We start from the raw sequence: 22,574 nt of genomic DNA, 5'->3' as shown, positions 1-22,574 counted from the left end.
GCAGTAACGCTAACCAAACAGCTCTCAGTAGCAGTAACGCTAACCAATCAGCTCTCAGTAGCAGTAACGCTAACCAATCAGCTCTCAGTAGCAGTAACGCCAACCAATCAGCTCTCAGTTGCAGTAACGCTAACCAATCAGCTCTCAGTGGCACTAACGCTAACCAATCAGCTCTCAGTAGCAGTAACGCTAACCAATCAGCTCTCAGTAGCAGTAACGCTAACCAATCAGCTCTCAGTAGCAGTAACGCTAACCAATCAGCTCTCAGTAGCAGTAACGCTAACCAATCAGCTCTCAGTAGCAGTAACGCTAACCAATCAGCTCTCAGTAGCAGTAACGCTAACCAATCAGCTCTCAGTAGCAGTAACTCTAACCAATCAGCTCTCAGTAGCAGTAACGCTAACCAATCAGCTCTCAGTAGCAGTAACTCTAACCAATCAGCTCTCAGTGGCACTAACGCCAACCAATCAGCTCTCAGTAGCAGTAACGCTAACCAATCAGCTCTCAGTGGCACTAACGCTAACCAATCAGCTCTCAGTAGCAGTAACGCTAACCAATCAGCTCTCAGTAGCAGTAACGCCAACCAATCAGCTCTCAGTAGCAGTAACTCTAACCAATCAGCTCTCAGTAGCAGTAACTCTAACCAATCAGCTCTCAGTAGCAGTAACGCTAACCAATCAGCTCTCAGTAGCAGTAACGCTAACCAATCAGCTCTCAGTAGCAGTAACGCTAACCAATCAGCTCTCAGTAGCAGTTACGCTAACCAATCAGCTCTCAGTAGCAGTTACGCTAACCAATCAGCTCTCAGTAGCAGTAACGCTAACCAATCAACTCTCAGTAGCAGTAACTCTAACCAATCAACTCTCAGTAGCAGTAACTCTAACCAATCAGCTCTCAGTGGCAGTAACGCCAACCAATCAGCTCTCAGTAGCAGTAACGCCAACCAATCAGCTCTCAGTAGCAGTAACTCTAACCAATCAACTCTCAGTAGCAGTAACTCTAACCAATCAGCTCTCAGTGGCAGTAACGCCAACCAATCAGCTCTCAGTAGCAGTAACGCCAACCAATCAGCTCTCAGTAGCAGTAACGCTAACCAATCAGCTCTCAGTAGCAGTTACGCTAACCAATCAGCTCTCAGTAGCAGTAACGCTAACCAATCAGCTCTCAGTAGCAGTAACGCCAACCAATCAGCTCTCAGTAGCAGTAACGCTAACCAATCAGCTCTCAGTAGCAGTAACGCTAACCAATCAGCTCTCAGTAGCAGTAACGCTAACCAATCAGCTCTCAGTAGCAGTAACGCTAACCAATCAGCTCTCAGTAGCAGTAACGCTAACCAATCAGCTCTCAGTAGCAGTAACGCCAACCAATCAGCTCTCAGTAGCAGTAACGCTAACCAATCAACTCTCAGTAGCAGTAACTCTAACCAATCAACTCTCAGTAGCAGTAACTCTAACCAATCAGCTCTCAGTGGCAGTAACGCCAACCAATCAGCTCTCAGTAGCAGTAACGCCAACCAATCAGCTCTCAGTAGCAGTAACGCTAACCAATCAGCTCTCAGTAGCAGTTACGCTAACCAATCAGCTCTCAGTAGCAGTAACGCTAACCAATCAGCTCTCAGTAGCAGTAACGCCAACCAATCAGCTCTCAGTAGCAGTAACGCCAACCAATCAGCTCTCAGTAGCAGTAACGCTAACCAATCAGCTCTCAGTAGCAGTAACGCTAACCAATCAGCTCTCAGTAGCAGTAACGCTAACCAATCAGCTCTCAGTAGCAGTAACGCTAACCAATCAGCTCTCAGTAGCAGTAACGCTAACCAATCAGCTCTCAGTAGCAGTAACGCTAACCAATCAGCTCTCAGTAGCAGTAACACTAACCAATCAGCTCTCAGTAGCAGTGGTTTTATTCTATAAGGTTTATACTTTAGTGTTGAAATTAAATACTTTTACTTTCACTCAGTTACATTTTCAAAAGGAGAAATATATATATATAATATATAATATATTCATCCATCATATTAAAATTCAAATATTTTTTTTTATGTTTCAACGTTTGATTTTCTTTTTCTTCATTAGAGCATCCAACCAAATTTAAATCAGTGTAAGGTCAAATTTAAATATCAAATATCTTGTTTTTTATATTTGGCTCCTCATTTCCGTTTAAAATGAAGTCTGTCATTGGGTTTGACATGAACCTGAACTTTCACTCAGAGGGGAATTTCACACTGTGTGAATAACAAACATCTGACACTTCACTGTAAAGAAACGTACCCACTCAGGTTTCTCTCCAGTGGTGCTGACAGAAACCAGGGGTCTGAGTGTTTATATGCAGTGTTGTCTCACAGCGCCCCGCGTGTTTCCCTCCACCCTGAGTGGATCTTAAGACCAGAATCTCCTCCAAACATTAACGGTGTCTCACAATTCAGAGCCATCTCCTGTAGGAACTTTCTGTGAGGAGCTTTTAGAGGGGGACGTCTGGTTCCTATCACCACCACTGTGATAGGAGCCAGTGTTCTGACTCGGTCAGTTTATCTAGAACAGAGCGTTTCACACCAAACAAATGGCGCCAGTTATGCGCTGGAGGTCAGGGAACCGGCCCTGTGACCGGAAGGCTGCTGGTTCAATCCCCTGAGCCTACAGTACGTGACTAAGGTGTCCTTGAGCAAGACGCCTAATCCCCAACTGCTCCGCGGGAGCTGCGGATAGGGCTGCCCTCTGCTCCAGGTAAGTGTGCTCACTGCCCCCTGGTGTTTATGTGGAGTTTCACTGCACGGATGAGTTAAATGTGGAGGTGAAGTTCCCCTCGTTATGGGACTAATAAGGGTCACTTAATTAATTGAATTGAATAAAAAACATTCTGAATGACTCTGCTTACATCTTAAGCAGTTAATTGGTGGAATTCTCCTTTAAATACAGTTTCTCTGGACTTTCCCTTAAGAGATGTTTTATGTTCTTCAGGTTCTTCCAGACCGAGACGGTAAAAGATGCATGTTCTGTCTGAAAACTATCTCGAAGACCTTCGAGCTCAGCGCCTCGGACACCAAACAGAGACAGGAGTGGACATCAGGTCAGTCGGTTCTGCTGTGTCCAGATTCACCTGGTTTTGTTTTTTGTATAGTTTACGTGCTGCACATCTGCATGAACTGCACTCATGTTGCCTAAAGAGTGAAACCTAATTTTTAATTGAGGAGTAATTAACACAAATAGGACATGAGTGTGTGTAGTACAGTGTACAATATATACAGTTATTCTATTAATATTTTATTAAAAAAGCATAAACAAATAAAACAGAGCTGCTGGAATGAGCTCCTAATTTATTTATACATAATATATATATATATATATATATATATATATACAAGACCCTGCTGGGGTTCATCCTAAAGTTAGGACAGGATTTAGGAGGTTTAGTCTGGTTAGGATGTTTGTGTGATGCTGTTTTCTGATCTGGAGTTAATGATGAGATCATGAAGGGAGGAGCTGATATTCTGGAATAGATACTGAACTAAATTCAATCGTCTTGGAGACTAAACTGATCAGATTTCAGGTTTAAGCAGTTTATCAGGGAGGCGTAAGAGGGCGGAGATTATACAAGGCTGTGAAGCGTGTCTCTGTAGAGGAAGTGTTCATTTATTTACACTTAGTAAATCAATTTGGGATTGGGATTGGGATTGGGATTGGGATTTGACTGGGCAGGTTCAAACCTCTGCGTTTTGAGATTTCCTGTGAAGTCATTAGGAAACATCTAATATCATCTAATATCTAGATATCAGTTTTCATCGCTGTGCTGACGACGCGCAGTTCCCTTTTTCTGGCATGAGTCTTGAACGCTGAGCGTCGGACTGCAGTGAGATGTCATGGTTGTGATGTCATGGGTGTTTTGGTGCCTCTGATTGGTCCAACCCGTCGACAGGTGGTGCCCCAGCTCTGTGTTATTAGCTGATTTTTTCAGACATGTTAAGACAACGTTGCTGATGACGTATTACACTTGTAGCGAGAAGGGTTCTACATAGTCCCTTGGCTTGTAACAATAGTGGAGCCCTTTTTGGTGCTGTATAGAACCATTTTCAGGGAGGTTCTTTATAAAACTCTAAAAAAAATCTACAACACATTCTCCATTAATCAGACAATCCCTTTAAATACCAAGAACCCTTTTAATTATGCTCAAATTATGCAAAGAACACTTCCTCGGGTGCTCGTCATTCTATATAGAAGCATTTCCTTTTCTAAAGAACCTGAATTTTCAAACTGTGACTTTGATGTGAAAATGATGAATCGTTGAGCTCTATGGTCAGAGCTTTTAAAGCGAAAGAGGAGCTCAAAGGAGTTGAATTCACTCAGAAGACTGTCTGGATCCTTTTGTACTGATAGTGTGTTTATTGTGAACTGAGAGGTTCTCCTGATTGAGAGTGTTTAGTGTGAACTGAGAGGTTCTCCTGACTGGAAGTGTGTTTAGTGTGAACGGAGATGTTCTCCTGACTGGAAGTGTGTTTAGTGTGAACTGAGAGGTTCTCCTGACTGAGTGTGTTTAGTGTGAACTGAGAGGTTCTCCTGACTGAGTGTGTTTAGTGTGAACTGAGAGGTTCTCCTGACTGAGAGTGTGTTTAGTGTGAAGTGAGGTGAGAGGTTCTCCTGACTGAAAGTGTGTTTATTGTGAACGGACATGTTCTCCTGACTGAAAGTGTGTTTAGTGTAAACTGAGAGGTTCTCCTGACTGATGGTGTGTTTAGTGTGAACTGAGAGGTTCTCCTGACTGATGGTGTGTTTAGTGTGAAATGAGAGGTTCTCCTGACTGAGTGTGTTTAGTGTGAACTGAGAGGTTCTCCTGACTGAGAGTGTGTTTAGTGTGAAGTGAGGTGAGAGGTTCTCCTGACTGATGGTGTGTTTATTGTGAACGGAGATGTTCTCCTGACTGAGAGTGTGTTTAGTGTGAACTGAGAGGTTCTCCTGACGGATAGTGTGTTTATTGTGAAGTGAGGTTCTCCTGACTGAGTGTGTTTATTGTGAACTGAGAGGTTCTCCTGACTGAGAGTGTTTTTAGTGTGAATTGAGAGGTTCTCCTGACTGAGTGTGTTTAGTGTGAACTGAGAGGTTCTCCTGACTGAGAGTGTGTTTAGTGTGAACTGAGAGGTTCTCCTGACTGAAAGTGTGTTTATTGTGAACTGAGAGGTTCTCCTGACTGAAAGTGTGTTTATTGTGAACTGAGATGTTCTCCTGACTGAAAGTGTGTTTAGTGTGAACTGAGGTGAACAGAGATGTTCTCCTGACTGACAGTGTGTGTAGTGTGAACTGAGAGGTTCTCCTGACTGAAAGTGTGTTTAGTTTAAAATGAGAGGTTCTCCTGACTGACAGTGTGTTTAGTGTGAAGTGAGAGGTTCTCCTGACTGAGAGTGTGTTTAGTGTGAACTGAGAGGTTCTCCTGACTGAGAGTGTGTTTAGTGTGAACTGAGAGGTTCTCCTGACTGAAAGTGTGTTTATTGTGAACAGAGATGTTCTCCTGACTGACAGTGTGTTTAGTGTAAACTGAGAGGTTCTCCTGACTGATGGTGTGTTTAGTGTGAACTGAGAGGTTCTCCTGACTGATGGTGTGTTTAGTGTGAAATGAGAGGTTCTCCTGACTGAGTGTGTTTAGTGTGAACTGAGAGGTTCTCCTGACTGAGAGTGTGTTTAGTGTGAAGTGAGGTGAGAGGTTCTCCTGACTGATGGTGTGTTTATTGTGAACGGAGATGTTCTCCTGACTGAAAGTGTGTTTAGTGTGAACTGAGAGGTTCTCCTGACTGAGAGTGTGTTTAGTGTGAACTGAGAGGTTCTCCTGACGGATAGTGTGTTTATTGTGAAGTGAGGTTCTCCTGACTGAGTGTGTTTATTGTGAACTGAGAGGTTCTCCTGACTGAGAGTGTTTTTAGTGTGAATTGAGAGGTTCTCCTGACTGAGTGTGTTTAGTGTGAACTGAGAGGTTCTCCTGACTGAGAGTGTGTTTAGTGTGAACTGAGAGGTTCTCCTGACTGAAAGTGTGTTTATTGTGAACTGAGAGGTTCTCCTGACTGAAAGTGTGTTTATTGTGAACTGAGATGTTCTCCTGACTGAAAGTGTGTTTAGTGTGAACTGAGAGGTTCTCCTGACTGACAGTGTGTGTAGTGTGAACTGAGAGGTTCTCCTGACTGAAAGTGTGTTTAGTTTAAAATGAGAGGTTCTCCTGACTGACAGTGTGTTTAGTGTGAAGTGAGAGGTTCTCCTGACTGAGAGTGTGTTTAGTGTGAACTGAGAGGTTCTCCTGACTGAGAGTGTGTTTAGTGTGAACTGAGAGGTTCTCCTGACTGAAAGTGTGTTTATTGTGAACAGAGATGTTCTCCTGACTGACAGTGTGTTTAGTGTGAACTGAGAGGTTCTCCTGACTGACAGTGTGTTTAGTGTGAACTGAGAGGTTCTCCTGACTGAGAGTGTGTTTAGTGTGAGCTGAGAGGTTCTCCTGACTGAGAGTGTGTTTATTGTGAACTGAGAGGTTCTCCTGACTGAAAGTGTGTTTAGTTTGAAGTGAGAGGTTCTCCTGACTGACATTGTGTTTAGTGTGAACTGAGAGGTTCTCCTGACTGAGAGTGTTTTTAGTGTGAACTGAGAGGTTCTCCTGACTGAGAGTGTGTTTAGTGTGAACTGAGAGGTTCTCCTGACTGAGAGTGTGTTTGTGAACTGAGAGGTTCTCCTGACATATAGTGAGTTTTGTGTGAAGTGAGAGGTTCTCCTGACTGATAGTGTGTTTAGTGTAAACTGAGAGGTTCTCCTGACTGAGAGTGTGTTTAGTGTGAAGTGAGAGGTTCTCCTGACTGAGTGTGTTTAGTGTGAACTGAGAGGTTCTCCTGACTGATAGTGAGTTTAGTGTGAAGTGAGAGGTTCTCCTGACTGAGTGTGTTTAGTGTGAACTGAGAGGTTCTCCTGACTGAGAGTGTGTTTGTGAACTGAGAGGTTCTCCTGACTGAGATTGTGTTTATTGTGAACTGGGAGGTTCTCCTGACTGAGAGTGTGTTTAGCGTGAAGTTGGAGCGTTTAGCCTGACTGAGAGTGTTTTTAGTGTGGAGTGAGGTGAGAGGTTCTCCTGAGAGTGTGTTTAGTGTGAAGTGAGGTGAGAGGTTCTCCTGAGAGTGTGTTTAGTGTGAAGTGAGGTGAGAGGTTCTCCTGACTGAGAGTGTGTTTAGTGTGGAGTGAGGTGAGAGGTTCTCCTGAGAGTGTGTTTAGTATGAAGTGAGGTGAGAGGTTCTCCTGAGAGTGTGTTTAGTGTGAAGTGAGGTGAGAGGTTCTCCTGAGAGTGTGTTTAGTGTGGAGTGAGGTGAGAGGTTCTCCTGACTGAGAGTGTGTTTAGTGTGAAATGAGGTGAGAGGTTCTCCTGACTGAGAGTGTGTTTAGTGTGAAGTGAGGTGAGAGGTTCTCCTGACTGAGAGTGTGTTTAGTGTGAAGTGAGGTGAGAGGTTCTCCTGACTGAGAGTGTGTTTAGTGTGAAGTGAGGTGAGAGGTTCTCCTGAGAGTGTTTAGTGTGAAGTGAGGTGAGAGGTTCTCCTGAGAGTGTGTTTAGTGTGGAGTGAGGTGAGAGGTTCTCCTGAGAGTGTGTTTAGTGTGAAGTGAGGTGAGAGGTTCTCCTGAGAGTGTGTTTAGTGTGAAGTGAGGTGAGAGGTTCTCCTGAGAGTGTGTTTAGTGTGAAGTGAGGTGAGAGGTTCTCCTGACTGAGAGTGTGTTTAGTGTGAAGTGAGGTGAGAGGTTCTCCTGACTGAGAGTGTGTTTAGTGTGGAGTGAGGTGAGAGGTTCTCCTGAGAGTGTTTAGTGTGAAGTGAGGTGAGAGGTTCTCCTGAGAGTGTGTTTAGTGTGGAGTGAGGTGAGAGGTTCTCCTGAGAGTGTTTTTAGTGTGAAGTGAGGTGAGAGGTTCTCCTGAGAGTGTGTTTAGTGTGAAGTGAGGTGAGAGGTTCTCCTGAGAGTGTGTTTAGTGTGAAGTGAGGTGAGAGGTTCTCCTGACTGAGAGTGTGTTTAGTGTGAAATGAGGTGAGAGGTTCTCCTAAGAGTGTGTTTAGTGTGGAGTGAGGTGAGAGGTTCTCCTGACTGAGAGTGTGTTTAGTGTGAAGTGAGGTGAGAGGTTCTCCTGAGAGTGTGTTTAGTGTGGAGTGAGGTGAGAGGTTCTCCTGACTGAGAGTGTGTTTAGTGTGAAGTGAGGTGAGAGGTTCTCCTGAGAGTGTGTTTAGTGTGGAGTGAGGTGAGAGGTTCTCCTGACTGAGAGTGTGTTTAGTGTGAAGTGAGGTGAGAGGTTCTCTTGAGAGTGTGTTTAGTGCAGAGTGAGGTGAGAGGTTCTCCTGACTGAGAGTGTGTTTAGTGTGAAGTGAGGTGAGAGGTTCTCCTGAGAGTGTTTTTAGTGTGAAGTGAGGTGAGAGGTTCTCCTGAGAGTGTGTTTAGTGTGAAATGAGGTGAGAGGTTCTCCTAAGAGTGTGTTTAGTGTGGAGGGAGGTGAGAGGTTCTCCTGACTGAGAGTGTGTTTAATGTGAAGTGAGGTGAGAGGTTCTCCTGAGAGTGTTTTTAGTGTGAAGTGAGGTGAGAGGTTCTCTTGAGAGTGTGTTTAGTGTGGAGTGAGGTGAGAGGTTCTCCTGACTGAGAGTGTGTTTAGTGTGAAGTGAGGTGAGAGGTTCTCCTGAGAGTGTGTTTAGTGTGGAGGGAGGTGAGAGGTTCTCCTGACTGAGAGTGTGTTTAATGTGAAGTGAGGTGAGAGGTTCTCCTGAGAGTGTGTTTAGTGTGGAGTGAGGTGAGAGGTTCTCCTGAGAGTGTTTTTAGTGTGAAGTGAGGTGAGAGGTTCTCTTGAGAGTGTGTTTAGTGCAGAGTGAGGTGAGAGGTTCTCCTGACTGAGAGTGTGTTTAGTGTGAAGTGAGGTGAGAGGTTCTCTTGAGAGTGTGTTTAGTGTGGAGTGAGGTGAGAGGTTCTCCTAAGAGTGTGTTTAGTGCAGAGTGAGGTGAGAGGTTCTCCTGACTGAGAGTGTGTTTAGTGTGAAGTGAGGTGAGAGGTTCTCTTGAGAGTGTGTTTAGTGTGAAGTGAGGTGAGAGGTTCTCTTGAGAGTGTGTTTAGTGTGGAGTGAGGTGAGAGGTTCTCCTGACTGAGAGTGTGTTTAGTGTGAAGTGAGGTGAGAGGTTCTCCTAAGAGTGTGTTTAGTGTGGAGGGAGGTGAGAGGTTCTCCTGACTGAGAGTGTGTTTAATGTGAAGTGAGGTGAGAGGTTCTCCTGAGAGTGTGTTTAGTGTGAAGTGAGGTGAGAGGTTCTCTTGAGAGTGTGTTTAGTGTGGAGTGAGGTGAGAGGTTCTCCTGACTGAGAGTGTGTTTAGTGTGAAGTGAGGTGAGAGGTTCTCTTGAGAGTGTGTTTAGTGTGGAGTGAGGTGAGAGGTTCTCCTGAGAGTGTTTTTAGTGTGAAGTGAGGTGAGAGGTTCTCTTGAGAGTGTGTTTAGTGCAGAGTGAGGTGAGAGGTTCTCCTGACTGAGAGTGTGTTTAGTGTGAAGTGAGGTGAGAGGTTCTCTTGAGAGTGTGTTTAGTGTGGAGTGAGGTGAGAGGTTCTCCTGAGAGTGTTTTTAGTGTGAAGTGAGGTGAGAGGTTCTCTTGAGAGTGTGTTTAGTGTGAAGTGAGGTGAGAGGTTCTCTTGAGAGTGTGTTTAGTGTGGAGTGAGGTGAGAGGTTCTCCTGACTGAGAGTGTGTTTAGTGTGAAGTGAGGTGAGAGGTTCTCTTGAGAGTGTGTTTAGTGTGGAGTGAGGTGAGAGGTTCTCTTGAGAGTGTGTTTAGTGTGGAGTGAGGTGAGAGGTTCTCCTGAGAGTGTTTTTAGTGTGAAGTGAGGTGAGAGGTTCTCTTGAGAGTGTGTTTAGTGTGAAGTGAGGTGAGAGGTTCTCCTGAGAGTGTTTTTAGTGTGAAGTGAGGTGAGAGGTTCTCCTGAGAGTGTGTTTAGTGTGAAATGAGGTGAGAGGTTCTCCTAAGAGTGTGTTTAGTGTGGAGGGAGGTGAGAGGTTCTCCTGACTGAGAGTGTGTTTAATGTGAAGTGAGGTGAGAGGTTCTCCTGAGAGTGTTTTTAGTGTGAAGTGAGGTGAGAGGTTCTCTTGAGAGTGTGTTTAGTGTGAAGTGAGGTGAGAGGTTCTCCTGAGAGTGTGTTTAGTGTGAAATGAGGTGAGAGGTTCTCCTAAGAGTGTGTTTAGTGTGGAGGGAGGTGAGAGGTTCTCCTGACTGAGAGTGTGTTTAATGTGAAGTGAGGTGAGAGGTTCTCCTGAGAGTGTGTTTAGTGTGAAGTGAGGTGAGAGGTTCTCTTGAGAGTGTGTTTAGTGTGGAGTGAGGTGAGAGGTTCTCCTGACTGAGAGTGTGTTTAGTGTGAAGTGAGGTGAGAGGTTCTCTTGAGAGTGTGTTTAGTGCAGAGTGAGGTGAGAGGTTCTCCTGACTGAGAGTGTGTTTAGTGTGAAGTGAGGTGAGAGGTTCTCCTGAGAGTGTGTTTAGTATGAAGTGAGGTGAGAGGTTCTCCTGAGAGTGTGTTTAGTGTGGAGTGAGGTGAGAGGTTCTCCTGACTGAGAGTGTGTTTAGTGTGAAGTGAGGTGAGAGGTTCTCCTGACTGAGAGTGTGTTTAGTGTGAAGTGAGGTGAGAGGTTCTCCTGAGAGTGTGTTTAGTATGAAGTGAGGTGAGAGGTTCTCCTGAGAGTGTGTTTAGTGTGGAGTGAGGTGAGAGGTTCTCCTGACTGAGAGTGTGTTTAGTGTGAAGTGAGGTGAGAGGTTCTCCTGACTGAGAGTGTGTTTAGTGTGAAGTGAGGTGAGAGGTTCTCCTGACTGAGAGTGTGTTTAGTGTGAAGTGAGGTGAGAGGTTCTCCTGAGAGTGTTTAGTGTGAAGTGAGGTGAGAGGTTCTCCTGACTGACAGTGTGTTTAGTGTGGAGTGAGGTGAGAGGTTCTCCTGAGAGTGTGTTTAGTGTGAAGTGAGGTGAGAGGTTCTCCTGAGAGTGTGTTTAGTGTGAAGTGAGGTGAGAGGTTCTCCTGACTGACAGTGTGTTTAGTGTGGAGTGAGGTGAGAGGTTCTCCTGAGAGTGTGTTTAGTATGAAGTGAGGTGAGAGGTTCTCCTGAGAGTGTGTTTAGTGTGAAGTGAGGTGAGAGGTTCTCCTGAGAGTGTGTTTAGTGTGAAGTGAGGTGAGAGGTTCTCCTGACTGACAGTGTGTTTAGTGTGGAGTGAGGTGAGAGGTTCTCCTGAGAGTGTGTTTAGTGTGGAGTGAGGTGAGAGGTTCTCCTGACTGAGAGGAGATAATGATCTCATAAATTTTGCTTCAACCCAATTAACGGGTTGTCGTTAGGAAACATAATATTTCAGATTTTTCATAGCTATGCTGACGATATCCAGTTCTCTCCCTCCCTCTCTCCCTCTCTCTCCCTCTCTCTCCCTCTCTCCCTCTGTCCCTCCCTCTCTCTCCCTCTCTCTCTTTCTCTCGCTCCCTCTCTCTACGTCCCTTTCTCTCCTTCTCTCTCTCTGCCTCTCCCTCTCCCTCCTTCTCTCTCTCTGCCTCTCTCTTCATCTCTCACAGCAATCCAGACAGCGATCCGTCTCCATGCAGAGGGGAAGACGTCTCTCCATAAGGATTTGAAGCAGAAGCGGCGGGAGCAGAGGGAGTTCAGGGAGCGGAGGAGGGAGGCGAAAGAGCAGGAGCTCCAGCACCTCCGCAACCTGCAAGAGGAGCGAGAGAGGAAGATGGCGGAGCTGGAGCTCCTGAAGGAGGCGCAGAGACAAGCTCAGATACTCCTACAGCAGGAGGAGGAGAGGAGGAGAAAACAACATGAAGAACTACAGCAGGCGCTGGAGGAGCAACTCAGAGAGGCAGAGGAGGTGAGTGGGAGGGAGGGTGAGAGTGGGAGGGAGGGTGAGAGGGGGAGGGAGGGAGGGAGGGAGGAAGGGAGTGAGGCAGGGTGAGAGAGAGAGAGGGAGTGAGTGAGAGGGAGTGACTGAGAGTGAGTGACAGGGAGGGAGGGAGGAGAGGGAGGGAGGGTGGGAGAGAGACAGAAAGAAAAGGATGGAGGGATGGAGAGAGAGATGGAGGGAAGGAGACAGAGAGAGATAAAGGGAGAGAGATGGGGAGAGAAAGAGGGAGGATGGGAGAGAGGGAGAGAGAGAGATGGAGGGAAGGAGACAGAGAGAGATAAAGGGAGAGAGAGAGATAGAGGGAGGGAAGGAGAGATAAAGAGAGGGAGGGTGGGTGAGAGGGAGGGAGTGAGAGGGAGTGAGAGGGAGGGAAGGTGGGCGAGAGAGAGGGAGGGAGTGAGAGGGAGAGAGGGAGAGGGGGAGAGAGAAAGAAAGAGGGAGGGACAGAGAGAGAAAGGGAGGTTGAGATAGAGGGAGGGAGAGAAACAGGGAAAGGTGGAGGGAGAGAGGGGAGAAAAAGATGGAGGGAGAGATGGAGGGAGGGAGAGAGGAAGAGGAAGATGAAGTGAGAGAAAGAGGTAGGGAGAGAGGGAGAGGGGGAGAGAGAGGGAAAGAGGGAGGGACGGAGAGGGAAAGGGAGGTTGAGATAAAGGGAGAGAGGGAGAGAAACAGGGAAAGATGGAGGGAGAGAGGGGAGAAAAAGATGGAGGGAGAGATGGAGGGAGAGAAAGAGGGAGGTAGAGAGGAAGAGGAAGACGAAGGGAGAGAAAGAGGTAGGGAGAGGGGGAGAGAGAGAGAAAGGGGGTGGGACGGAGAAAGAAAGGGAGGTTGAGATAGAGGGAGGGAGAGAGGGAAAGAAACGGGGAAAGAGGGAGGGAAAGGGAGAAAAAGATGGAGGGAGAGAAGGAGGGAGAGAAAGAGGGAGGGAGAGAGGTAGGGAGAGGGGGAGAGAGAGGGAAAGAGGGAGGGACGGAGAGGGAAAGGGAGGTTGAGATAAAGTGAGAGAGGGAGAGAAACAGGGAAAGATGGAGGGAGAGAGGGGAGAAAAAGATGGAGGGAGAGATGGAGGGAGAGAAAGAGGGAGGTAGAGAGGAAGAGGAAGACAGAGGGAGGGAGAGAGGGAAAGAAACGAGGAAAGAGGGAGGGAAAGGGAGAAAAAGATGGAGGGAGAGAAAGAGGGAGGGAGAGAGGGAGGGAGAGAGGGAGGGAGAGAGAGAGGGAGGGAGGGAGAGAGGTAGGGAGAGAGGGAGAGGGGGAGAGAGAGGGAAAGAGGGAGGGACGGAGAGAGAAAGGGAGGTTGAGATAAAGGGAGAGAGGGAGAGAAACAGGGAAAGATGGAGGGAGAGAGGGGAGAAAAAGATGGAGGGAGAGATGGAGGGAGAGAAAGAGGGAGGTAGAGAGGAAGAGGAAGACGAAGGGAGAGAAAGAGGTAGGGAGAGAGGGAGAGGGGGAGAGAGAGAGAAAGGGGGTGGGACGGAGAGAGAAAGGGAGGTTGAGATAGAGGGAGGGAGAGAGGGAAAGAAACGGGGAAAGAGGGAGGGAAAGGGAGAAAAAGATGGAGGGAGAGATGGAGGGAGAGAAAGAGGGAGGGAGAGAGGAAGAGGGAGGGAGAGAGGGAAAGAAACGAGGAAAGAGGGAGGGAAAGGGAGAAAAAGAGGGAGGGAGAGATGGAAGAGGAAGACGAAGAGAGAGAAAGAGGTAGGGAGAGAGGGAGAGGGGGAGAGAGAGAGAAAGAGGGAGGGACGGAGAGAGAAAGGGAGGTTGAGATAGAGACGGAGAGAAACAGGGAAAGGGGAAGTGAAAGACAGAAAGAAAGAAGGAGGGAGAGAGAGAGGGAGAGAGGGAGAGAAAAAGGTAGAGAAAGAGGTAGGGAGGGAGGGAGAGAGGGAAAGAAACGGGGAAAGAGGGAGGGAAAGGGAGAAAAAGATGGAGGGAGAGATGGAGGGAGAGAAAGAGGGAGGGAGAGAGGGAAAGAAACAGGGAAAGAGGGAGGGAAAGGGAGAAAAAGATGGAGGGAGAGATGGAGAGAGAGAAAGAGGTAGGGAGAGAGGGAGAGGGGGATAGAGAGAGAAAGAGGGAGGGATGGAGAGAGAAAGGGAGGTTGAGATAGAGAGGGAGAGACGGAGAGAAACAGGGAAAGGGGAAGTGAAAGACAGAAAGAAGGAGGGAGAGAGAGAGGGAGAGAGGGAGAGAAAAAGGTAGAGAAAGAGGGAGGGAGAGAGGGGGATAGAAAGAGAGGGAGAGAAAGAGGGAGGGAGGGAGGGAGAGAGAGAAAGGGAGATTACTGTAGAGATAGGAGCGCTGTTTGTGGCTGTAGTGTTATAGCGTGGCTATACCCGTGGCTGTAATGTTATAGCGTGGCTATAGTTGTGGCTGTAGTATTATAGCGCCTCCATACCCGTGGCTGTAGTATTATAGCGCTGCTATACCTGTGGCTGTAGTATTATAGCGCTGCTATACCCGTGGCTGTAGTATTATAGCGCTGCTATACCCGTGGCTGTAGTATTATAGCGCTGCTATACCCGTGGCTGTAATATCATAGCGTGGCTATACCCGTGGCTGTAGTATTATAGCGCTGCTATACCCGTGGCTGTAGTATTATAGCGCTGCTATACCCGTGGCTGTAGTATTATAGCGTGGCTATAACTGTGGCTGTAGTATTATAGCGCCTCCATACCCGTGGCTGTAGTATTATAGCGCTGCTATACCTGTGGCTGTAGTATTATAGAGCTGCTATACCCGTGGCTGTAGTATTATAGCGCTGCTATACCCGTGGCTGTAGTATTATAGCGCTGCTATACCTGTGGCTGTAGTATTATAGCGCGGCTATACCCGTGGCTGTAGTATTATAGCGCTGCTATACCCGTGGCTGTAGTATTATAGCGCTGCTTTACCTGTGGCTGTAGTATTATAGCGCGGCTATACCTGTGGCTGTAGTATTATAGCGCTGCTTTACCTGTGTCTGTAGTATCATAGCGCTGCTATACCCGTGGCTGTAATATCATAGCGTGGCTATACCCGTGGCTGTAGTTTTATAGCGCTGCTATACCCGTGGCTGTAATATCATAGCGTGGCAATACCAGTGGCTGTAGTATTATAGCGCTGCTATACCCGTGGCTGTAGTATTATAGCGCGGCTATACCCGTGGCTATAGTATTATAGCGTGGCTATACCCGTGGCTGTAGTTTTATAGCGCTGCTATACCCGTGGCTGTAATATCATAGCGCGGCTATACCCGTGGCTATAGTATTATAGCGTGGCTATACCCGTGGCTGTAGTTTTATAGCGCTGCTATACCCGTGGCTGTAATATCATAGCGTGGCTATACCAGTGGCTGTAGTATTATAGCGCTGCTATACCTGTGGCTGTAGTTTTATAGCGCTGCTATACCCGTGGCTGTAGTTTTATAGCGCTGCTATACCTGTGGCTGTAGTATTATAGCGCTGCTATACCCGTGGCTGTAGTTTTATAGCGCTGCTATACCCGTGGCTGTAGTATTATAGCGCTGCTATACCCGTGGCTGTAGTATTATAGTGCTGCTATACCTGTGGCTGTAGTTTTATAGCGCTGCTATACCCGTGGCTGTAGTATTATAGCGTGGCTATACCCGTGGCTGTAGTATTATAGCGCTGCTATACCCGTGGCTGTAGTTTTATAGCGCTGCTATACCCGTGGCTGTAGTATTATAGCGTGGCTATACCCGTGGCTGTAGTTTTATAGCACTGCTATACCCGTGGCTGTAGTATTATAGCGTGGCTATACCCGTGGCTGTAGTTTTATAGCGCTGCTATACCCGTGGCTGTAATATCATAGCGTGGCTATACCCGTGGCTGTAGTTTTATAGCGCTGCTATACCCGTGGCTGTAGTATTATAGCGTGGCTATACCCGTGGCTGTAGTTTTATAGCGCTGCTATACCCGTGGCTGTAGTTTTATAGCGCTGCTATACCCGTGGCTGTAGTATTATAGCGCTGCTATACCCGTGGCTGTAGTTTTATAGCGCTGCTATACCCGTGGCTGTAATATCATAGCGCGGCTATACCCGTGGCTGTAGTATTATAGCGTGGCTATACCTGTGGCTGTAGTATTATAGCGTGGCTATACCTGTGGCTGTAGTATTATAGCGCTGCTATACCTGTGGCTGTAGTATCATAGCGTGGCTATACCCGTGGCTCTAGTATTATAGAGCTGCTATACCTGTGGCTGTAGTATTATAGCGCTGCTATACCTGTGGCTGTAGTATTATAGCGCTGCTATACCTGTGGCTGTAGTGTTATAGCGTGGCTATACCCGTGGCTGTAGTATTATAGCGCTGCTATACCTGTGGCTCTAGTATTATAGCGCTGCTATACCTGTGGCTCTAGTATTATAGCGCTGCTATACCTGTGGCTGTAGTATTATAGCGCTGCTATACCCGTGGCTGTAGTATTATAGCGCTGCTATACCCGTGGCTGTAGTATTATAGAGCTGCTATACCTGTGGCTGTAGTATTATAGCGCTGCTATACCTGTGGCTCTAGTATTATAGCGCTGCTATACCTGTGGCTGTAGTATTATAGCGCTGCTATACCTGTGGCTGTAGTGTTATAGCGTGGCTATACCCGTGGCTGTAGTTTTATAGCACTGCTATACCTGTGGCTGTAGTGTTATAACGTGGCTATACCCGTGGCTGTAGTTTTATAGCGCTGCTATACCTGTGGCTGTAGTGTTATAACGTGGCTATACCCGTGGCTGTAGTTTTATAGCGCTGCTATACCCGTGGCTGTAGTTTTATAGCGCTGCTATACCTTTGGCTGTAGTGTTATAACGTGGCTATACCCGTGGCTGTAGTTTTATAGCGCTGCTATACCTGTGGCTGTAGTGTTATAGCGCTGCTATACCCGTGGCTGTAATATCATAGCGTGGCAATACCAGTGGCTGTAGTATTATAGCGCTGCTATACCCGTGGCTGTAGTATTATAGCGCGGCTATACCCGTGGCTATAGTATTATAGCGTGGCTATACCCGTGGCTGTAGTTTTATAGCGCTGCTATACCCGTGGCTGTAATATCATAGCGCGGCTATACCCGTGGCTGTAGTTTTATAGCACTGCTATACCCGTGGCTGTAATATCATAGCGTGGCTATACCCGTGGCTGTAGTATTATAGCGTGGCTATACCTGTGGCTGTAGTATTATAGCGCTGCTATACCCGTGGCTCTAGTATTATAGCGCTGCTATACCCGTGGCTGTAGTTTTATAGCGCTGCTATACCCGTGGCTGTAGTATTATAGCGCTGCTATACCCGTGGCTGTAGTATTATAGCGCTGCTATACCTGTGGCTGTAGTATTATAGCGCTGCTATACCTGTGGCTGTAGTGTTATAGCGTGGCTATACCTGTGGCTGTAGTGTTATAGCGCTGCTATACCTGTGGCTGTAGTGTTATAGCGCTGCTATACCTGTGGCTGTAGTGTTATAGCGCTGCTATACCTGTGGCTGTAGTATTATAGCGCTGCTATACCTGTGGCTGTAGTGTTATAGCGTGGCTATACCTGTGGCTGTAGTATTATAGCGCTGCTATACCTGTGGCTGTAGTGTTATAGCGTGGCTATACCCGTGGCTGTAGTATTATAGAGCTGCTATACCTGTGGCTCTAGTATTATAGCGTGGCTATACCTGTGGCTCTAGTATTATAGCGCTGCTATACCTGTGGCTCTAGTATTATAGCGCTGCTATACCTGTGGCTGTAGTGTTATAGCGTGGCTATACCTGTGGCTGTAGTATTATAGAGCTGCTATACCTGTGGCTCTAGTATTATAGCGCTGCTATACCTGTGGCTGTAGTATTATAGAGCTGCTATACCTGTGGCTCTAGTATTATAGCGCTGCTATACCCGTGGCTGTAGTATTATAGCGCTGCTATACCTGTGGCTGTAGTATTATAGCGCTGCTATACCTGTGGCTGTAGTGTTATAGCGCTGCTATACCTGTGGCTGTAGTGTTATAGCGCTGCTATACCTGTGGCTGTAGTGTTATAGCGCTGCTATACCTGTGGCTGTAGTGTTATAGCGCTGCTATACCTGTGGCTGTAGTATTATAGCGCTGCTATACCCGTGGCTGTAGTATTATAGACGTCTGGTTCCCATTACCACCACTGTGAAGGGTTCTGACTCGGGCAGTTTCTCTAAAACGGAGCGTTTCACACCAAACCACTCAGAACTGCTGAATTTTTGAGAAATTGCATCTCAAATTTACTTAAATTTGAATAGTGATCTACAAATAGTGCTGAATATTAACTATTTCTTCTTTATTTTACTTTCTTATTTTAAACATTTCAGAAATGTAAAGTTTTCTGTTGTTAATGTCTTCATGGTCTCAGACTTTGATGTAGGTTAGAAACACGAGCAGAGCTGTTCTGTGTGGTAATTTTTTATGTTCGAGTTGAATGCATAAATTAACTGAAACACAAACATATGGTACACACCTAAAAAAGATGGTTCCATGTAGAACCATGAACACTCAAAGAACCCTTCATATGATTAAACGGTTCTTTGCATCATGAGGTGGATCTTCAGATTGATGGAGAATGTGATGTAATTGGTTGTATATAGAACCTTTTTAACTTTTAGAACCTTGGTGCTGTATGGAATCCTTTACAAAAAGGTTCTAAATAGAACAACCTAAAGAAATAGTATATATCTTGTACATTTGTGAAATAGATGGAAGTTTAGTTGGTTCAAAAAGGTTCTTGTTTTTTTATGATGTCAAGCTTGTACACAATAAAAGAACCCCTTCTGGTGCTATACAGAACCCTTGAAGTTCCATCTTTTTTCAAGAATGTACAAGTTATATACTATTGTTGTAGGTTTTTCCATCTAGAACCTTTTTGTAAAGGGTTCCGTGTGGCAAAATGTTTTTTCTATTGTATACAAGCTTGACAGTGTAACAATAGCAGGACCCTTTTGGATGCTGTACAGAACCAACTCATTCTCCATCAATCTGAAGAACCTTTACACCATACAGAGAATCATTTAATCATGCAACGGGTTCTTTGAGTGTTCCTAATTCTATATAGAACCAATTTCTTTACTAAAGAACCCTTGAAGAACCACTTTTTTAAGTGTGTAGATTTTCATGTCCTCCTTGTTTTTTGTGTTTATAAACATGCATTGAATTAAACCAAATAATGAATCTATATGTAATAATAATAAGAGATGTATCGGTGTGTCTGTGTGCAGGCACGTGCATGCATGCAGGCTGAGATGGCTCTGAAGGAGGCAGAGGCGGAACGACAGCAGAGGAGGATCAAGGAGCTGGAGGAGCTTCAGCAGCGGCTGGAGGAGGCGCTGCACCAGGAGGTTAAAGCCAGACAGGACGAGGAGGCTTTCAGATACACACAGACCCGGTAATCATACATCACACAGCATACATCACACATCTCAAATCATATATCACACATCATACATACATCACACATCATACATTTACATTTACAGCATTTTGGCTGACGCTCTTATCCAGAGCGACTTACAATTTGATCATTTTACACAGGTAGGCCAAGGTGGTGTTAGGAGTCTTGCCCAAGGACTCTTATTGGTATAGTGTAGGGTCTTTGCCAAGGTGGGGACTGAACCCCAGTCTACAGTGTAGAAGGCAGAGGTGTTATCCACAGAGGTGTTGATCACACATCACACATCATACATGACACATACATCAAACATACATCATACATCACACATACATCAAACATACATCACACATCACACATCATATATCACACATAAGAGGTGAAGAAGAGGGTACAGGCAGGATGGAGTGGGTGGAGACGGTGTCGGGGCTGATGTGTGACAGAAGGAAAGCAGCAAGAGTGAAAGGGAAGGTTTACAAGACAGCAGTGCGTCCTGCTGTGATGTTTGGTTTGGAGACTGTGGCTCTGTCTAAAAGACAGGAGGCTGAGCTGGAGGTGGCGGAGATGAAGATGCTGAGATTTTCGTTGGGAGTGACGGGGCTGGACAAGATTAGAAATGAGCAGATCAGAGGGACAGTGAAGGTGGAGTTATTAAATGTTTACATGTGTGTAATTAAATCATTACTTAGGTTGCTTTCAAATAAAGTGTCACTGAAGAAGGAAAATGTTCCTGAAACTCAGCGCTGTGTTTACTCAGTAGTAAAGCCGAGTGCTGAACAGTGAGTTCCTTCGACGCCGTTAGATGAAGTTCCTCAGGAAGTGGCTAGAGGAAGTGATGGGCTTACATTAACATACTCTCATACACCCAGTCACTCTCCATCACACACAGCAGCGCATCCTGTTTAAATGCGGCATTTTTAAGCAATTTTAATGCTTCTTCACATTTACATAATTGAAGCAGACGTTCTGGTCTTAAAGCCTCAGGAGCCTAAATCCATGTCTCTGAGGTGCGAGTCTGAGCCGGTCTCTGAGGTGCGAGTCTGAGCTGGTCTCTGAGGTGTGAGTCTGAGCCGGGTCTCTAAGGTGTGAGTCTGAGCCGGGTCTCTAAGGTGCGAGTCTGAGCCGGGTCTCTGAGGTGTCATCATTATCCACTGTCCACTGTGTGACTGAACTGTGCGAGTCTGAGCCGGGTCTCTGAGGTGCGAGTCTGAGCCGGGTCTCTGAGGTGTCATCATTATCCACTGTCCACGGTGTGACTGAACTGTGCGAGTCTGAGCCGGGTCTCTGAGGTGCGAGTCTGAGCCGGGTCTCTGAGGTGTCATCATTATCCACTGTCCACGGTGTGACTGAACTGTGCGAGTCTGAGCCGGGTCTCTGAGGTGCGAGTCTGAGCCGGGTCTCTGAGGTGTCATCATTATCCACTGTCCACGGTGTGACTGAACTGTGCGAGTCTGAGCCGGGTCTCTGAGGTGCGAGTCTGAGCCGGGTCTCTGAGGTGTGAGTGTGAGCCGGGTCTCTGAGGTGTGAGTGTGAGCCGGGTCTCTGAGGTGTGAGTCTGAGCTGAGTCTCCGAGGTGCGAGTCTGAGCTGGGTCTCTGAGGTGTCATCATTATCCACTGTCCACTGTGTGACTGAACTGTGTGAGTGTGAGCCGGGTCTCTGAGGTGCGATTCTGAGCCGGGTCTCTGAGGTGTGAGTTTGAGTCGGGTCTCTGAGGTGCGAGTCTGAGCCGGGTCTCTGAGTTGTGAGTCTGAGCCGGGTCTCTGAGGTGTGAGTGTGAGCTGGGTCTCTGAGGTGTGAGTCTGAGCTGGGTCTCTGAGGTGTGAGTCTGAGCCGGGTCTCTGAGGTGTGAGTGTGAGCCGGGTCTCTGAGGTGCGAGTCTGAGCCAGGTCTCTGAGGTGCGAGTCTGAGCCGGGTCTCTGAGGTGTGAGTCTGAGCTGGGTCTCTGAGGTGCGAGTCTGAGCCGGGTCTCTGAGGTGCGAGTCTGAGCCGGGTCTCTGAGGTGCGAGTCTGAGCCGGGTCTCTGAGGTGTGAGTGTGAGCCGGGTCTCTGAGGTGTGAGTCTGAGCTGAGTCTCCGAGGTGCGAGTCTGAGCTGGGTCTCTGAGGTGTCATCATTATCCACTGTCCACTGTGTGACTGAACTGTGCGAGTCTGAGCCGGGTCTCTGAGGTGTGAGTGTGAGCCGGGTCTCTGAGGTGCGAGTCTGAGCCAGGTCTCTGAGGTGCGAGTCTGAGCCGGGTCTCTGAGGTGTGAGTCTGAGCTGGGTCTCTGAGGTGCGAGTCTGAGCCGGGTCTCTGAGGTGCGAGTCTGAGCCGGGTCTCTGAGTTGTGAGTCTGAGCCGGGTCTCTGAGGTGTGAGTGTGAGCCGGGTCTCTGAGGTGTGAGTCTGAGCTGAGTCTCCGAGGTGCGAGTCTGAGCTGGGTCTCTGAGGTGTCATCATTATCCACTGTCCACTGTGTGACTGAACTGTGCGAGTCTGAGCCGGGTCTCTGAGGTGCGATTCTGAGCCGGGTCTCTGAGGTGTGAGTCTGAGTCGGGTCTCTGAGGTGCGAGTATGAGCCGGGTCTCTGAGTTGTGAGTCTGAGCCGGGTCTCTGAGGTGTGAGTGTGAGCTGGGTCTCTGAGGTGTGAGTCTGAGCTGGGTCTCTGAGGTGTGAGTCTGAGCCGGGTCTCTGAGGTGTGAGTGTGAGCCGGGTCTCTGAGGTGCGAGTCTGAGCCAGGTCTCTGAGGTGTGAGTGTGAGCCGGGTCTCTGAGGTGTGAGTCTGAGCTGAGTCTCCGAGGTGTGAGTCTGAGCTGGGTCTCTGAGGTGTCATCATTATCCACTGTCCACTGTGTGACTGAACTGTGCGAGTGTGAGCCGGGTCTCTGAGGTGCGATTCTGAGCCGGGTCTCTGAGGTGTGAGTCTGAGTCGGGTCTCTGAGGTGCGAGTCTGAGCCGGGTCTCTGAGTTGTGAGTCTGAGCCGGGTCTCTGAGGTGTGAGTGTGAGCTGGGTCTCTGAGGTGTGAGTGTGAGCTGGGTCTCTGAGGTGCGAGTCTGAGTCGTGTCTCTGAGGTGCGAGTCTGAGTCGTGTCTCTGAGGTGCGAGTCTGAGTCGTGTCTCTGAGGTGCGAGTCTGAGTCGGGTCTCTGAGGTGCGAGTCTGAGTCGGGTCTCTGAGGTGCGAGTCTGAATCTGGTCTCTGAAGTGCAAGTCTGAATCCAGTATTTGAGCCGCGAGTCTAAGTAGAGTCTTTGAGGTGCAAATCTGAGTCGAGTCTCCAAAGTGTGAGTCTGAGTCTGATGCACAAAAGCTCAAACAGAACTAAAGTGCGAT

The 22,574-nt window shown here is 47.4% G+C and overlaps 1 protein-coding gene across 1 annotated transcript in view; it reads left to right on the top strand.

Moving 5' to 3' along the window:
• The window catches only part of def6a (DEF6 guanine nucleotide exchange factor a), a 43,864-nt gene that overhangs the window by 16,123 nt on the left and 5,167 nt on the right, over positions 1 to 22,574 (top strand). The window contains exons 6-8 of the mRNA XM_017683300.2: positions 2,955 to 3,063; positions 11,549 to 11,847; positions 19,095 to 19,261. Of these exons, the coding sequence (XP_017538789.1) occupies positions 2,955 to 3,063; positions 11,549 to 11,847; positions 19,095 to 19,261 (575 nt within the window). The remainder of the gene's footprint in view (positions 1 to 2,954; positions 3,064 to 11,548; positions 11,848 to 19,094; positions 19,262 to 22,574) is intronic.

The sequence above is a fragment of the Pygocentrus nattereri genome, chromosome 28 (genome assembly GCF_015220715.1).
Source record: "Pygocentrus nattereri isolate fPygNat1 chromosome 28, fPygNat1.pri, whole genome shotgun sequence".
Classification (NCBI taxonomy): Eukaryota; Metazoa; Chordata; class Actinopteri; order Characiformes; family Serrasalmidae; genus Pygocentrus; species Pygocentrus nattereri.
This window is presented reverse-complemented; position numbering and strand designations above follow the sequence as displayed.